Source organism: Ambystoma mexicanum, chromosome 2p (genome assembly GCF_040938575.1).
Source record: "Ambystoma mexicanum isolate Mex_15411 chromosome 2p, UKY_AmexF1_1, whole genome shotgun sequence".
Taxonomy (NCBI): domain Eukaryota; kingdom Metazoa; phylum Chordata; class Amphibia; order Caudata; family Ambystomatidae; genus Ambystoma; species Ambystoma mexicanum.
The window spans coordinates 345325290-345343273 of NC_090923.1; the positions used below are offsets into that span (position 1 = coordinate 345325290).

General features: G+C 46.3%; 1 protein-coding gene across 1 annotated transcript in view; it reads right to left on the minus strand.

The window, feature by feature from the left end:
• The window catches only part of DNAH12 (dynein axonemal heavy chain 12), a 3791933-nt gene that overhangs the window by 3549056 nt on the left and 224893 nt on the right, over positions 1-17984 (minus strand). Inside the window, exon 3 of the mRNA XM_069643677.1 lies at positions 14164-14254. Within this exon, the coding sequence (XP_069499778.1) occupies positions 14164-14254 (91 nt within the window). The remainder of the gene's footprint in view (positions 1-14163; positions 14255-17984) is intronic.

Below are 17984 nucleotides of genomic sequence, written 5' to 3' on the forward strand. Positions count from 1 at the left end.
ACATTTGTGGTCAAAAAATGGCTTCCAGTAAGTCCTTGCCCAAAGGACTTACTGGAAGCCATAAAACATTATATACTGACACTTCAATCAAGGTTCAAATTACAAGCAATGGGCGGCTCTCCAGGAGGATCAGAACCTCCAGAGGAATCAAACAGGGCTGTGCAGTAGCTCCGTGCCTCTCTGTGCTATATATGGCCGATATGAAAACGATATGAAAACGGCCCAAGACAAGATTCGTGCATTCCTGCCAAAAATAAATGGTAAAGAGATACCGTGGATGCTATATGCCGATGACGCGGTATTTATAGACCAAACACCAATAGGCCTACAAAGACGGATTGAGACCTTCAATAAATATCTAAATGAAAACAGCATGAAGGTGAACGTCAAAAAAACTATGATCTTAACCTTGAAATCTGGCATTGGAAGAAAATTGGCAGGAAAAACTGGGACATGGTCATTGGAAAACGAAAAACTGGAAGAAGTGGAAACGACACTGTACCTGTACCTTTTTTAACAAAAACTGCAACAAACAGGCACATTACACTCTGATCCGGGAAAAACTAGTGGCCCTGACAAATCAAGGGATTTGCCTACATCGCAGATATGGGAAGTTTTCTTTAACCCCGATTGTAACCTTTTTCAAGCAGAAAGTGGTGGCGGTCATCATTTATGGCGCTGAGGCACTCTTAGCCCTGAGATGGGAAGTTTGGAATCTCTGCGAGGCGTACTTTTGGCATAAGATCTTGCGCCTACCAACTTCATTACCAGTGGAACTCATAAGAATGGAGCTTAGACTCCAATCGGTGGCCTCAGTCACACTTTGGCAATCTCTATCTCTGTATAGAAAGTGCATCCTGGACATACCATCAAAGCCATTTGAAATTCTAGTACACACGGACATAGTGAATGAAGATAAGCTGCTTAATAACTGGAAAAGAAGATGCAAAGCTTGCATGGAACAAGTAAACCTCCTGGAAGATACCCTAAAGAATAATCCGGATAAAGCAAAAAAGAGACATCCGGGAAAAGGACTGAGAGGAAACCCAGGAACAAAGATTGAAAAGAAATCTATGTTATAACATCGTCTGGGAAAAAAAAAGGCTTGAACATGCTACCGCCGTACCTGTTGAAATTTCCATCTAAGCATTACCGGGACCTGATGCTGCGTTGCAGACTTAACACTTGGGACTGCAGAGAAGTAAAATGGAAAAGGAGGCAAATTGAAAAATCAGCAGCATATTGCAGGTTCTGCAAACTTAAAGGCCAACTGGAAACAATCATAAATGTTAGGTTAGTCTGCCCAGCTTTAAAATGGATAAGAGAGATATATATGGGTAGGTATATAAGGAATATTACTGAGGAGACGGAAGAAGATTATTGGTAACGACTCCTGACTGTTGACAAGATTGGCAAAACCCTCGATGCACTAAAATTTGTCGAAACATTAAATCTGAATCAGGAAGAAGAAGGGTCCGGACTTTGAGACAAATCTAGGAGTAGATTTATGTAATTAATCAATTAATTATTTTGATAAAACAAATTTTGAAACAATGTAATGATGGAACAAAAGGTAACGGAGGGAACACGCTACTGGACTGGTTCTTATCGATGGAAGAGGATTTTAAGAAAGGAATAATGACCTTACTAATGGAGTAAGGAGAACAATGTTTAAGGTTTAAATAAGATTAACCAATACAAAATAATAAAAATACACAGATATTTGTTGCAACAGTGATCCATTCTCTCTTACTCTGGGCCAATTCCGCTTTCCACTTGATCACCAGGCAGGCCCGTGCGGCAAGGAGGAGCAGAGCAGCAATCCCCATCATTCTTCTCAATTCCCCTTTTCATTCTTCCAGCCCAAACAAAATTAAGAGGGGTGCAGCCTCACGGGAGATCTCATCTATCTGCCTGATCCACCCCAGGACTTCACCCCAGAACAATTTCACCCGGGGCACCAACACCACATGTGCCAATAATGTGCCTGTTCCCCACAGTGGCGCCAGCACATGGGACTCGCTGATGGGAACATTTTGACAACCTGTGTGGGTCGTATTGCCACCTGTGGAGAAGTTTGAAGGCGTGCAGTTTATATTGGGCTGCTATAGAAACCTGTGAGACCCCTTTGCAGATCCTTGTCCATAACTCAGTTCTAATTCCAACTCCAAGTCCAAGACTCATTCCCACCTTTTCCTTAGTTGAGCAGTTGACCCCTTCCCTGCTTCTATCAGTGCTCTGTACATAGCAGAGATCAAGACCTTGGTTTCGGTCATTGTGTCAAGTAGTTTCTCAAAATGGGTGAGGTCCCTCTGTATGTGCTTCTTCCATTTGTTTTGCGTAAGGACCCCCTTAAGCTGAAAGAAGGGGAAGACTGGCAATGGGTGTATCCCCAATGATTCTTCGAATTGAGTAATCTTAAGGAACTTTCCCTCCCTCCATAGTTGTCCCACCCTTTCAAGGCCTGCTTCATACCACGTTTGGAACCTCTCGAGATTGGGGATCTCCTCTCAGACTCCCGGAGCCCATATGTGGCTCAGAGGGGAAGGCCATGTGGTTATTGCTTGCATATCGACCATCTTCCTCCAGATCTCCCATATCGTGCCCAGTATCGGGTGATTTCGGAGTCTGCGCAGTAATTTATCCCTCGAGACCCATAACTATTCTGCAACCGTGGCCGGAGCTAGATTGTAAGTGTCCAGCTGCACCAACTGTAATTCTGTCCGGCCTCTCAGGTGAGGGGATCAGGGATCCTTAGCTGGACGGCTTGGTAATATTTTTTTAGGTCGGGGAGGCCTACTCCTCTCTTTTCCTTGGGTAGGATGAGGGTCTCATAAGTTATCCTTGCCTTTTTCCCCTGCCACAGGAATTTCAGGGTGGCCCTCTCAACTTCCACGAAGAATGCTTCCGGAAGTCGTAATGGGAGCATTTGAAATGGATAGAGAAATCTTGGGAGACACACCATTTTGATTGCATTAAGCCTCCCTATTCATGAGATCATAAGCTTCTGCCACTTATTTAAGTCGGCATGGAAACTGGCTAGTAGGCGGGGAAAATTGGCTTCATATAAAGTCTCCAAATCTCGTGTCAGGTTTATCCCTAGGTAACGGAGAGTGGTTCCGCCTGTCACGAGACCGAGAGTGGAGAACTTGGCGGCGGTGGTTTCTGGAGTGGGTTCTTGTAATGGGAATAGTATGGATTTTGATCTATTTATTTTAAACGCTGAAAGTTCCCCATAGGTTTCTATTAGTTGTATGGCTTTTTGTATCGATGCTAGGGGGTTCCTTATGTGTAAGAGAATGTCGTCGGCATAAAGTGCTATCTTGTTTCCATTCACCTGAAGGCCCTCAATTTGATGATATGATCTAAGCATCTGAGCGATGGGTTCTAGGGAGAGTGCGAACAATATCGCCGAAAGAGGGCTGCCTTGTCTCGTACCCCTCTCCAGGTAGAACCACTTGGAATATTCAGAGTTAGCCATCAATGAGGCCTCGGGCAAGTATAAACTGCTTTGACACCTTTTCTGAATGTGGGACCCAGCCCAACCTTTTCGAGTACCGCCCCCAAGAAGGCCCACTCCACCCTGTCAAACGCCTTTTTTCGGCATCCACCGACAGGAGAGCAGGATCACCTGTAATTTTCTTCGACTAGGTGCAGCGTCTTTTGCATAGTATCTGCGCCCTGTCTTCCCAGAATGAATCCAACCTGGTCAGGATGTATTAGTCAGGGCATATGGACGTCAATTCTGGCTGCAAGTACACGCGTGTAGATTTTTGCATCAATATTAAGTAACGAGACCGGGCGGTAGGACCCAGAGTACTTAGGATCCCTGCCCTCCTTAAGGATGACAGTAATGAGTGCCTCAAAGGAGGAGTTGGGGGCTACCCCCGTCCGTAGGATGTCATTAAATAAGTCGACCATAAAGGGGAGAAGAGACGATCTAAACGTCTTATAGAAGCCAGCTGTATAACCGTTGTTACCCAGCGCCTTCCCTAGTAGGAGCCTCTTTATCGCTTTCTCGATCTCTTCGATCGTGATCGAAGCGTCTAACATTTCCATATCTTCATGGGAGGGTCGTGGCATATCGACCCTCTGCATATATTGTCCTATTTCCGTGTCCCTGTGTACCATTTCAGATTTGTATAGTCTCTCATAAAATTTTGCAAAGACCTCTGAGATCTCTTTTGGGTCCGTCATTGGGGTACCTCTTCCCCCATCTATGGCATGAATGAACCTTTCCACCCTTTGCTCCCGCAACCTAGCGGCAAGCAGCGCATCTGCTTTGTCTCCCTTTTCATATTGTTTTTGTTTAAGGAACTGGAGTTTGTGAACAATCTGGCCTTGATTCCCGAGCCTAAACTCCTCGCTCTTCTGCCTGGCCTCGGAAATCCTCTCCGCTCCTGGGTGGCGTTGCGAGCGGCTTCCTCTAATTGTGCGATCTTCTTCCTTAACCCAGTCTCTATCAGGGCTCTCTTTTTTTATTTGCTCCCTCTCTGATCAAGAGTCCTCTCCATGTTGCCTTCCCTGCCTCCCACAGCACTCTCTTGGGTACCTCTTCTGTGTTATTGAGTTCAAAATATTCCTCGATACCCCTCTCCATTTCCTGGCGGAAGACGTGGTCCTTCCACAGAGTATCATTGAAACGCCATTTTGCACTTTTGTGTGGCAGAGCTAGCAAGCTCATATCTACAATAACCATGTCGTGATCCGACCATGAAATTGGGACCATCTCGGAAGCAGTCGCAACCTCCCCCCACCCCGTCTGAGAGATAAATGTAGTCTATTCTCATGAGAGTGGAGTGGTGTGCAGAATAAAATGTGTATCCAGTCTCATTCGGGTGAAGTGTTCGCCAAATATCCCGCAGCCCATTTATCCCCATCATCTCCACCATTTCTGCTCAGCCACCTCCTACAGTGTCACTAGCCTCTGTATTTCCAGCCCTTCTGTCCAACTTGAGATCAACCCATAAATTAAAGTCTCCCCCTAGAATGATATAGCTCGAGGACTCTACATGATCTTTGGGACCATGCGTTGCAAAAATCTAGATTGACCCCCGTTCGGAGAGTACAGTGTCGCAAACGTGAGCGTTATAGTGTGCACCGTACCCACCACCACGAGAGCCTTCCCCTCTGTGTCCGCCCATACTTTAGTATTCTCCAGTTTTAATCCCTTCCTCACTAATATACCCACTCCTGCCCTCCGCAGCGGGCCAGAGTCCCAATATTTCGTTCCCAGCCTGGGATGTAAAACCTTGCGCTCTTCTCCCCGTATGTACTTCGTCTCTTGAATGAAGAGCACATCAAGTTGTGCCTTCTTGAATTCCCTGGAGACTAATGACCTTTTTTGTGGGCAAATTCAAGCCCTTTACATTGAGCGTGCCCACCGTGAGAAGACCTACTTTCGGGGGTTCAGGTGTTCCCGCCATGTCTTACTTTCTGCCTGTACCACTTGCAAAATGAGCCTGTGCCATTGTTACCTAATGCGTTTTCAAATACCCACAACACAACTTTGTAGGGACTTGTTCCGATCTTCCCCCCCCCCCCCCCCCAAATGTGCCCCCCACCCCTAACGGAATCCGGTCCGGCTGGGTCATTTTTACCCTGGCCAGTCTCGGACCACCAGTGGAGACTGTACGCCACATGGTCCCATCTTACAACATTTAACTAAACATTGAGCCCCTCTCCCCCCCCTCCCTTCGAATCACGAAAATACCTTGTTCATCATTACTGAACGCCTCACCATGGGCACCGTGGCTGAAGACACAAGAGAACACCTTGAGCCCCCAACCTAGTGTCTTCCGGCTAGTGCCTCACAACAATGTAGCGATCTGCCACCAGTTCCTATTCCTGTCATATTGTAGGAGCCTCGGCTGGTGAAACGTAGCTCCACGGGTTATCCTTCCCTGCAGCTCAGGAGTCGCTTGGTACTGTACCAACACAGGTCTGTGTTCATGGTTCATTTTGGACATGGCACTCGCGCCTCCGTCATCAATTTTTGGAATTGCCTCGCCTATACACCCTCTCCATCGCATTGGTAAAGTGTAACTGTTCATCCAGGGCGATCAAGTATTCCGCCGCTCTAGGTGCAGGGCTCGGCCGTGTTGATGTGCAGTGATAATAAGCTTAGTGTTCAGAATCTGGGAATGCATTCATCCTCCTGAACTTCCTAGATCCTGGGATTCGCCTCTGCTTAGGACCTTTGATGCGCCATTCTCGGTCATCTTCGCTTCTTCCTTCCAGCTTTGCTTCATCCACCCTGGTCCCCTAATAAGTGTCATGATTTCTGCCCCTCATGTCCCCAGCCCTCCAATATGTCAGGCTGGAGCCAGGCCACAATCACCTACATGGCCCTCAAGGGCCTCTCCATCCCTCCAAAGACCCACAGAGTCAGTCTTGGCGCTTGTGGCACCAGACTCACTCACTCCCATAGGATAACATTGGGGATTGGACTTGTAGCACATTGATGGGGACAAGATGGATGCCCCCACATATTTTGGTTCCCAGAACTGCATGTGCAGTCTAGTCTTTTGGGTGTGGTTCAGCCCAGAGACACCTGGGATACCCAGAGACTATTTAAGCCACGCCCAGGCTGAGAAACATGCTTTGCGTTTTCTGCACCTGCAGCGTGACACTCACCGTGTTCGTATTGGTCTCCAGTAGGCCTGCATCTTTCTTCTGCGCTCAGCTCCTGCAAGAACAAGAACCCCGTTAGGAACAGCCTTACCTTGCGGCGCCTCTGCCCATCATTCATCGCTCCTTCTGTTCTGCGGGCATCTTCGGTGGTGTCATTCCCATCCCGGCACGCCGCTTCCTAAGGAAAAGGGAAAAGAACAGAAAAAAGGCATTAGTAAGCATTCAGCAAATCTTCGCTTATTTTTAAAAACTGTACGAGTTTCAAACGCTTACCTGAATCCCAGCTGCTCTGGGGGAACTCTGTCTTCAGAACTTCTCATCCATCTGCAAGATGGAAAAGATACTCCAGGTTAGCGTAGAGGTGCCGCATACCGCGCTTACTCACCACATTTCTTCTTCATAACCGGCGTCCATGCTGAAAACATCGCGGCACCGAAAAGGCTGCAACAAGCCCACATCAATCAACGCGCCCCTGCGCTGAAAGCAGGACGGAGAGCACACTTTCCAAGAAAACAAGGTGAGCTGTGGATCAAAGGGAAGGGTTGGCCCCGGGGAAGAAGGGGTTCAAGCACATGGAGACAATAGGGGAGTTAAACTCTACCAATCCTGTGTTTCAGGCCCAGTCTCCAGTCGAGTAGACTCCAGGGAAGGGTTCGAGGTCGTAAGAGGTCAGAACAGGCTGAGAGATGTCCCCGTGGATACCAGGTGAGCGTTACAGTAAGTCGTTCGTTCAGCTCTGGATGCCTCTCTCTGTTTTCAACTTGATCATACTCCCCTCCCACTCGAATGTGATCGAGAAAGGGTAGCCCCAACGATATCGGACGCCCTTCTCCTTCAGCCATTTAGTGAGCAGGATGCACTTCCTTTTCATGGCCAACGTGAGAGGCGACCGGTCAAGGTAAATTGAAACCCTCGCTGCATCCAGGGGAATCTGCGCGCTGCGCTTGGCTTTGTCAAGAACCCTGGCTTTGTCGGCATAATTGTGGAACCGTGCCAGGACCGTCTTTGGGCCACCTACAGTGCCTACAACTTTATGAATACGGTCAATTTTTGGCTCATCGATAGAGTCATCTTTGAACAGGAGTTTCATAAGCGTGTGGGGGGTCCTTTTTTAGGTCCTGTCCGGTTTCACCTTCTCCGTCTGAAATTCCAAAAATGCGTAGGTTTTTCCGTCGTTTTCGGTTCTGTAAGTCATCCATTTTCATGCAGAATTCTTCCTCCCTAGCTTCAATGTCCGCAATCCTCTGGTCCATTTGAGATTCTAACGTGCCCAGAGAGGTCTGGTTATGCTCGAACTTCAAGTCTTTCTTCCATCTTATCAATTTGCGGTCTGATTTTGTCGACTTTACGACCTATGTCGGCTCTCATGCTTTTCATCTCGCTCAGCAGGTCTGCTACATCAGCTTCGGTTGCTGCCGCCTCTGCTCCTGAAGTCGCCATTCTGGGATCTGGAGGGTGGGCAGAGTCAGTATGATGAGGGGAGAATCTATAGGGTGCAAGTTTCTACTTAACGTCCATCCGTACATAGCCCAGAGCACTTCAGAGGGGCGCACTCAGTACAGTCTGTTGTTCCTCAAGGCCTTGTGCGAGACCGAAGCATTCCTCAAGTGGAGAAGAGGGCACACCCCCCAGGAGTGGGGGTCCAACTTTCTAAGTCATGGGTGGTGGTGTGGGTCGACAGTTAGAACCACAGTTTTTCGGTGTGCTCCCCTTGAGGGGTGAGGCCGGTGTTTCGGGGAGCCAGGTGGCCTCTCACATTCGTCCTGCAAAAGCTGGGGTTAGCATGAGGATTTTGGCGAGTTGGTGGAAATGTTCCGCTTTGAGGAAAGCCCAGACCTCCTGGGTGTCAGGCAGGCTAGGTCCTGAGGAGGACACATGCCCTGGTAAACAGGGGCCCAACCCTCTAGTACCTGCTTGTAGTAGTCATCCCTCTGGGTTTGCAATGTTGCATAGAGTCCGTTCACTGTTCCTGGAGCTCAGTTTCGTCCCCTCATATGATGTCTCAAAACATTCAGCCCGTGTATGATTCTGAAGACCTCTCTGCGCCTGTCGGGGGAGAGCGCTATCCACTGGGGTCTCCAGATTGTGTTTCGTGTTGTGGGCCCTTGCTGCACCGCAGCGTTTGGAGAAGCTGTGGGCTAAAAGACAGCCACCTGTGTGTGCACACTGTATTGTCACTGTGTGCGCACACTGTATTGTCACTGTGTGTGCATGGGGGTTCCTGAATGGGTGCTTCTTGGTACCACTTTTCCCCTGTGTTCGCTGTGTTGGCCACTTCAGCTGCCGGGTCAGCAGTGGATTCAGATGTCTTTATAATGGTTCCAGGGTTGCCTTCCTTAAATATGAGGTGAGTTGCCTGGTCTTCCCGTATGTGGTCTTGCACCTTAGCAGAGTCGCCGAGGGCGAAATAGGGGATCCCCTCTTCTATTCTTGTGTACTTCCCAGCAAGTAGGGTGAGCTCCAAACAGCGCTGACAGTGAGTAGGCATCATGGGAAGAGGGCCACAAATGTAGCCGGTACAGATCTGTTCGGTCCGCTTAGGAATCCAAGGCTATTATAAATCTAAGCGAGACCGGGCCCTAAATTCTGATCTCTGCTGTCAAAAAAAACCCATCAGGGGTGTGAGCCGCGCGATTGCTTGCCCATATGGATGATTGTGGCAGTTAACGTGAGGGGCGGCAGTGATTCAATTTATTACGATCCGGATGCACTTTTTCCTCTCGTTGGGTTCAGGTGTGAGCAGCTGTGCTTATTCTGTCAAAGGTCCGTAGCATGGGTAGGCCGCGCTGAGTCACGGGTGCCAGAGTTCCTCGATTTCCCTCTGGTGTGCAAGGTGGGAAGGTCCCCTAGGTATGTGAAAGTGAGAACTGCGGCTGTTAGCGGTTAAGTGGACGCATGCCCAGTCTCCCAAGGTTCAGCTGGAGGACCGACAGCTCTATGTCTATGGGCGCCCGCCCTGATGGGGCCCACGCTGTAGGACACCGTGCCTTCCGGGGGCTTGTCCTTGAAGTGGTTCAGACTGCGGCGGTAGATGGGAGAGGGACTAGGTTTATGCGGGTGCAGGAGTCAAAGCTGGAGCCGCAGGCTCACCTCGACCGCCCGTCCCAGCTCCAATACTCGGTCCGCACCAGCCTCCGTACCCTGCACACGCAGGGGGACGTGCTTCAGAAGGCGCCGATGCCAGAGTTTCCCTGATGCTGGAGGTGCTTCCGTCTGTCTCCTTGGGGTAATAGTCTGACGGCACACATGGACCCTGGGACCGCCATGCAGTCGCATATCTGATCACAGCGCACCGTTATCTATGCAAAATCACCTCCAATTCTCGTCGGGTTTGCTCTCAGATCGTGGGGGGCATATTCATAGCCTGAATTCGTCGGCTTCCTTTGTGGGGGGGCCTATAGTGGGGCTCAGACCACATTTAAGGACCGTGGGACGGAGCTCACACGGATGAGGCGTTCATCTGTGTGTCCCCTGGTGGCCACCAGTAGAAGTTATTTTAGTGCCTTATTTGTGCTACATGTGTAACCTAAAGGTCCTTATTTAAGACTCAAAAACCACAAAAAGATGCATGTGCTAAATGTTGAGGTTTCCAGTATTTCTCAACAGATTGCACTGAAGAACACCCACTATTCAGTTTCAATGTTTTAAATCGAAGAAATGTGGGCGCTTCTCCTTACCCACAGCAAATGTTTTAATCACCAAATATCAATTGTGTTTTCTTTGGAAATACACCCTGAGAAATAGAATACCAGACATGTCTAGAAACATATACTTGCTTTAAATTGTGTTGTGAATGCAGGACATGAACAGTCGAATTTTAGTTTTGGATACACACACCTTTAGCACTCTCTAAATCCTATTGCATACCTATGCACATTAAGTTATGTTATTGTTTTCCATACTGTGCCAGCCACCACCTTAGTGCAATGCTATACACTATCAACCTGTTTCCCTGGGGTGTGGGGCTGGGGAGGAGGTGGCACGGTAGGAGGTCGCCGGTTTGAGGTGTGTGTGTGCCAATCTGGGCTGAGGCATATCGACTGACTGCATTGTGGTGGCCACCAACCTTGCATGGCTCGGACATTTGTTTTCGTTTCTATTGGTGTCAACTGCAACTAATCTATCTGCATATGTTAACCTGCAATTTTAGGCTAGTCTAACTAAAGTTAATGTGAAATTGCCAGTATTAATTTCCAACATGCAAAACAATGCATCACAGTGTACTAAAATGATAAAATATATATATTTTTAAACCATATATCTTTTTGCATATACAAGTGTAGGTCAATTTGTGCAAAAAACCTGCAAATCCTTCTGTTCAATCAGTTATCTGATGGGAGGGGCATATGAATCCATACTTACACAATCACATCCCTCTTCTTTCCTTCCTCACCATAACCACTTTCCTTTGCTAAAGTGTAATGTACATGGCTGAATACACAATGTGTACAGCCCATGGTGAGTTGCTTTATCACAACAGACCAACTCCCCCCTCTTCCCAGGGAAATACATTACACTGTCCCGATGTCTCCCTCACAGGCCCATATTTATCCTACACTCCACTTTATCTTATAACCTTCAGATCTCCCCTACAGCTTTGTTGGTTCGGAAGACTGAATCCACTGATAAAGCATATCTCGGAAGTAACCGCCTGTTAGGGAGAATTCTCATTTATAGCTAATTTCCCCTCACCTAGTGAGTACCCCAGCAGCTTTGCTGGACTTCTGGAGTTTATTTTTTTCCACTTGGTAAGAGTGAGAGCTTTTCCCCCACTCTTACCTGGGTTTTGCTATGTGTTTCTACCTGTTTTTGTGATTGCGGACTCTGAAGTACACCACTTCAGTAGCCCCCTTCTTTTTGTGTATCACACAGCACCTTCAGTGCCGTGGCACAGGGTTGTCTTTGAGACTTCCCTCGACTCCATTTCTGAGGCGACTACTGTCCCCCAGAAAAGGGTAAGGTTGCCATTAACTTTACTTAGACCATCTACCACGGATCCAGTACACCCCATCTTCCATGGAGTACTGGAAAGGGTTAACTCGTATCCCTTTGTATCTGTACCTCCTAGAGCATTGTTTCTCTCTTTTAACATTTAGACTTGGCTGGTGGCAGTGGTATCTATCCTAACTTTTCTACCGCGGTTATATTAGTTAAACGTGGTACTGTTCTTGGCTATTATATTAGCCTCGAACATAAACCCGCTTGACCAAATCGTCTTTCTCTTGGCTCCAGTTGGGTTTATTCGACATTTCTTTTTGTTAAAGTCCTTCTGGTGTTTCACTTTGCGCGGCAAACTGTGTTCGCCTTCTTTGTTCACTGTCTTTTGGTGGGCTTCTGCCCTGAAGCCCTCCTCAAGGCGCCTGGGTTTCTAGGTGGGCTGAACGTGAGGGAGGGGTGTAGTCACCCCCTGCCCAGGGTTTCCTAGGAAACCCAAGTCGCACTTTGTCATGATTGGCCAGGGTAGTTGTCCGGGCAGGTCACCCCCCTGCTGGGTGATTGACAGCCAGGCTGCGTGAATGGGGGTTTTTCGTATAAAAGGCAGGTCTCTTGGGCTACAAGTCAGAGAGTCGCCACTGGAACTACAAGGAACCGAAGAGAAGCGGAGAGAACGACGGCTGCTGCAACTACCCTGTCCCGGTGAAGCCCTGCTGCAGTCCTGAGCTATCTGCCCTTCAACGACTCAGAGACGATCCAGTCCAGAGTCTTCTTCCCTTGAGCTTGGTGGGCATAACCAGCTCATCTTCTACAGCCAGAGGATCCTCTTCCGTGGTTGAAATCACTGCACACTGCTGTAATTGTCCAGATAGCCTCCTGAAGAGCCTCTCCTGTTTTTAAGGAGCGCACTTTTTATTCCTTATCACTGCTACCGGCTTCATCCCTGTGTGGTGCAGACCCCCTTCAGACGTCCTCTTTCACAACGAAGCTCCAGGAATCGTGGGTCTGCGGGAAACCAACAGGAACAACTGCCAGGGCACTGGCTGCACCACTGGAACAAGGTACTGTGCTCTGATGAGGAAACTGGGTGAATCCCTTTCCAAGGCTTGCCCTTGTCTTCCCTCCTTCTTATAACTTTTGCTTCCGAACATTGACAATATCAAAGTACGTTTGGCTACGTTGAATCGTGAACTGTCTGACCGTGTGATCTTCGGCAACTGGCCCCGGTGTCTTTCGACCCTGGCTCCGGCCCTTTGACTTTTGACTTCCTGTCTTTTGAGTGTTTCTTGATTCTGCCTGCCTAACCAAAATATTGCCTGTGATTTTTGCCTCCAACTCCCTCTGGGTATCTCAGGTGCTAAGTGTGTTTTTACCCCGGTAGCATTTCATGTCACGGATACGCGTTTGTTTAGTAGACCGAACTGTCAAAAAAAAAAAATCGCAATCGTATTCGCGGTAACGCGTTTTGTTCATAACACCGGTTCATTCAAACACAGGGTACTTACGTGAGACTTACTGTACAAAGTGAATTGGTTAGTTGTAGTATATTTAACGTGTGGTTTTTATTGAAGTTTAATAGAAGTGTTGTGTTTATAACGAATGGTTTAAAAATAAATGTACTTATATTTTTCTACCTGAAACCATGAGTCAGTGTTTGCTTGAGTCACAGTAATTGTGGTCCCTTTGTGTAATCTCTGCTACTGCTCATATAATGTTGAGATAAGCCTGACTGCTCCGCCACTGCTACCACTCTGACATAGTAGTACAGGCTTGTACCAAAAGTAAAACTTGTATTGCCACCTGTGGTCTTAATTGTGTGTAGTGGTCCCTAAGGGCACTGCACAGGATTCTGCCTAACACCGCCCTCCTTTACCTTCACCCTACATCTATGTGTACGGACCAGAGATATGGTGGGATGCAAGGCATGTGCCTAACTGATGATGGTGCAAAGAAGATCCCAGATTAGGACTCATAGGAGTGGTCTACCTCAATTACTCTGAGGCTTCAGCCGCCCCTATATTCCTCGTTGGCAGATAACCTGAGATGAAAGACCATTAACTTAATCTTCTTGGCCTTTGCTTACTTTCACTTACCTGAACCACTAGTCTTCCTTCTCTATGACATTTAGGTGGAATCAACTTTTATTGACCTGTCGCCTGCCCATAAAATGTGTTCTAGAATTGACATTTTGACTATCTGAAACCAAATCTGTTCACGTTTTCCTAGATGGCTCACATGAATAACTAGGAGCTAACATAAGTAAGGTATCCTGATATTTTTCTAATTATTTCTCCGAGCCTCTATCTTTGTGTGGTCCTCACCTTCTCAATCTTTGTATTGTTTAGTGTACCTCAACAAGGTTTGGCCCTCCTCTTATCCATTAATAGAATGGACCAGATTGTATGGTTCCAGATAAGCATCTACCTCTCCTGACTTTAGCGTAAGTGCTCTGACACCTGAAAGAGCATGGTCTTCTTTCTAGAAAACCATAAAAAGAAATAAAAGAAGTAAATAAATGCACTTTGTTGCTACTAAAAATAATATTTCAGACATATGACCCCGACAATATAGTGTGCAAAATTTATTTTTACTCACGCTTTCTGGAAGCTCTGGTTCAGGAGGTGTGGGTACCCTGTTCTTTTTATCGTTCATTGTTTCTTCATAAGATTTTATAGCCTCTTTAATGCTGAATATATATGAAAAGTAGAGAAAAGAAATGTAGGTTAGGTCAAACACTTCGATGAATTACAATAAATGCTAGGTAAGCAGTGTTTTTGTTTCTGAAGTACTGTAAAAATAAGTGCAACATATGTGCCCTAACCCTGGCCTTCAGATATAGCATATCTGTGTAAAAAGCAATGATTGGTACATAGTTCTGTTGAGATGTCGCATTCAAATCTGTGTTTTGTGCACACCAAACCAACTTGTATGACTTTGCTGCAAAAAGGCACGAATGTAACAACTTGACTCGACCCTACCAGGAGGGGCTTCATCACATGGACAAAAAGTCATCACACCATAATTGACAAAGTGTATAGTTGCACCTCTTTATCCAAACTCTGCGTGAAAAGCATAATGTCCATCGATGGACACAGACTATTCCCACGTCACTCCACGCTCATTCCTGTGCTTCCGTCTTTTGCAGTCTAGGTTAAAGACCTCAAACCTCCCCAAGAGCTTTCTCGAACAATCGAACAGGCCTTTATTTCTTTATAAGCTGTGGACGTCCATGGGCCATGAACAGAGCAAAGCCGCAGCCATGATAGCAGATAGTGCAGAACAACAGCCATGTTAGGGGAGGATGCGCAGAGAGAAAGCCTATTGGTTGGCCCGCACATGGAAACCCACAAGGCTGTGCATATGCTACATCAGGCTCAGTCCAGGGCTCAGGTATGGCCAACTTCCCAGCTAAACGTCATCACTGAAGACTGGCTGCACTGCCTGAGAATATAAAGGAGAGGCATTTTCCGCACTAGGCTGCATAATGTATAATGGTAAAATCAGTTAAAGGCAGTGTTCTGTATAACATCTGTAGACCGAGATAATAGTATAGTGCTTGATTGGTGCTGTAAAAACATGCACCACCCTCCCCCCCCCCCCCCCCACCAAGGCCAGAGGATGTACCGCTAGGAAGTTCATTGTTACAGTAAAAGACTAAATTTATCATACTGGCATTTCTGTATAAGGTTTACTGTGTAAAACCCTATTAACAGCCCCCGCCCCAGGTTTCTGTGTTCAGCCTTCTTATTTTTGGGACGGGGCATCATGCTGGTTTCCCTGCACATTTCAGAACAGATTATAAATAAACAATTACAAATTACAATTGCAAATATATGGAAATAAAGCTTGGCTCTACATTTGCGGACTGGTTTTCCTATTGGGTTATTCTGTTCTGGGCTTCTCAGGGCAGACTCCTAATTGCCTTAGCTCAAAGCAGGGCCCCCCACATGAGGAACGTGTGCACATATAACACGTTTATTGTACAACTGTCCGGGGAGCAGTTAGATGGTGCTGTCAAACCAAACTAACCCAAATCTCAACAAACCACATCAGTTGACACATTTTTGCAACACTTCAAACACTCCCAGATATTTTATTACAATGTCACCCCCAAACATGATTCACAAATAAGTTCCATCTTTCTTCATTTCTTTCCTTCTCATTGGTCATTGACAATTTACTACCATCTTCAAATCCTATTTGAAGTCCTCCTTTGCTAGGGATTGGTCCATGGTAGGTTGTGACAACATGGCATAATAAAACCTTCACCTAGAAACATAATTCTAATTCATTACTAGCAACAACTGGCCTAAGGGCTTTTAACCTTAAGTGTGATTGCACATGGTATGCACGAATATCTTAGCAACCTGAGGAAAAGCTGAGCCAATATGTTCTCTTTGAACTACCTATTGCGATCTCATCCGTCCCCGTTTACTGGCTCCACTTAAGTCATTCTATTTTATGTGACTACCACTCCAGCATGTATGGCTTCTAGTTCCACTCTGAGAAAACAAGTGAACACCAGACACGATGGCCTGGGCGCCATCTTACCCCATCTTTATTGACGGGCCAACCAAATGGCCAAACCCTTCTGTGCAACTTCAATACAATGGGTAAGATTACATCTGTTCTCTGCAGAACTGTTAAGCCATAAACCACTGTGTCCTGTTAGATGGCTGACCTTCTAATGGATGACTCATTCTTCCTCCGTCAAACCCCAAGGCCGCAAAACCAGAACTTCCCAGTTACTTGAAATTCATTGTGCAACTGCTCGCTGCAAAGTCCGAATAAATTCACAAAACCCCACTATATGCAGATTTATAAAAACTCCTTAATGAAAATCCTTTTATATGTTCCTGTGTGTATGCTTTATAAATATTATTCCTTCTTTAACACAGGATTTCAGGCCAGGCCCCCCTTCCCATGTACATTACAACCCTCTCCATCTCCCAGTTTTTACGTACTTCAGAGCACCCCGTGTGTGAATCGTGTTCATGTTACATTTGGCGGTTTTATCATTGTATCTTTCTGCGCATGTGCAAATCTAATATGTATCAGATCTAAACAAAAAGTAACACTAAAAGTAGCATAGCCCATCCATATGAACTACACTCGATAAATATGAAATTGCAACATCACGCCCAGTCCACCGCCACCCCCCAGTCATCAATATGGTGCCCGCAACATGAACCCATTGTGCTCGTGTGGACCCTTCCTGACCACCCCAACAGGCTGCACAATTCATCACCTGGCTACTCCTCTAGGTATTTCTCCTTTGTCATTTCCTGTTGCTGGTTTAGTTAGATGTGCAATAGATTTATCTGAGAAGACACATTTTAAAAGCCAAGAAAGTCCCATTGGATTCTTAAGAATAATTAGAAGTAGTTACATTCCCTTCTCATTTACAGAATAATCTTTTAAAATTACAGACACCAATCAATTCTTGATACTGTGCAGATGAATATTATGGTTAGGTAGGAACATTATTAGAAAAGACAGCTCACAGAAATGCGTAAGCACTTTAAGGTGACAAGTATAGATTATGAAGCTCTAAGCTTTATCCCACATGATATATGATATGATAAGTTATTTATAACGCACCTGTACACAAGTGTCTCTAGGCATGATAAGGCAAGGAGGGGGAAACAGAAGGAGAACAACACAACAATCTTACTTGTCCTCGTGTCATTCAGATCGCTCAAGTGGGGGATAGAGGGAGGGGAGAAGTGCTGGTAACTCATTAAGTGCTGCCGGAGGGTGGGTCATAAATGCAGAGAGAAGGGACTCTAGGGTTGCAGATACGGTTCTATGTTCATTCATCCGCAGTATTTCATTTGCGGCTATTTTTGCAGAAAAAAGGCATCCCTTTTTTTATTATTTGGGGGATGCCCCCTAATCCCCCTCCCATATTATGTATTCCCTATGCCCCACCCCTTACATGCCCCTCCCCATCCATATTTTTCAATGATTTTTTCGGCAAATCTTTTCTGGCAAAAAGTGCAGCAAAGAAAGAAAAACGGGCGATGGATGAATGTCGTATCACAGATACAGACCCTAAGTGCTGGGGGAGCCTAGAGGCAGTGTGAGGGCAAATGGACATGCAGGAGCCTGGGCCCGAGTTCAGTGGGTGGCCAGGTGACCAGTGCCATTTTAGCAACAGTCCTTTCATTGTATTGTCCTCTTAAATAATAAAACATGTATCCTACATCGAAGACCAGCATAGAATTATATATATTATTAACAATAAAAGGAATCATTGTTCTTTTCACTTATCAACACCATTCAGGGAGAATTTGTTGGGTTTATCGGGATGGTGTAAAGCGGGTTTAATTAATTACTAATGCTAATGTGTGGAATTTCCCAAATTGGAAATTTCAAAAATGTATATTCCATACTAAAGTGCATTTTATCAAATG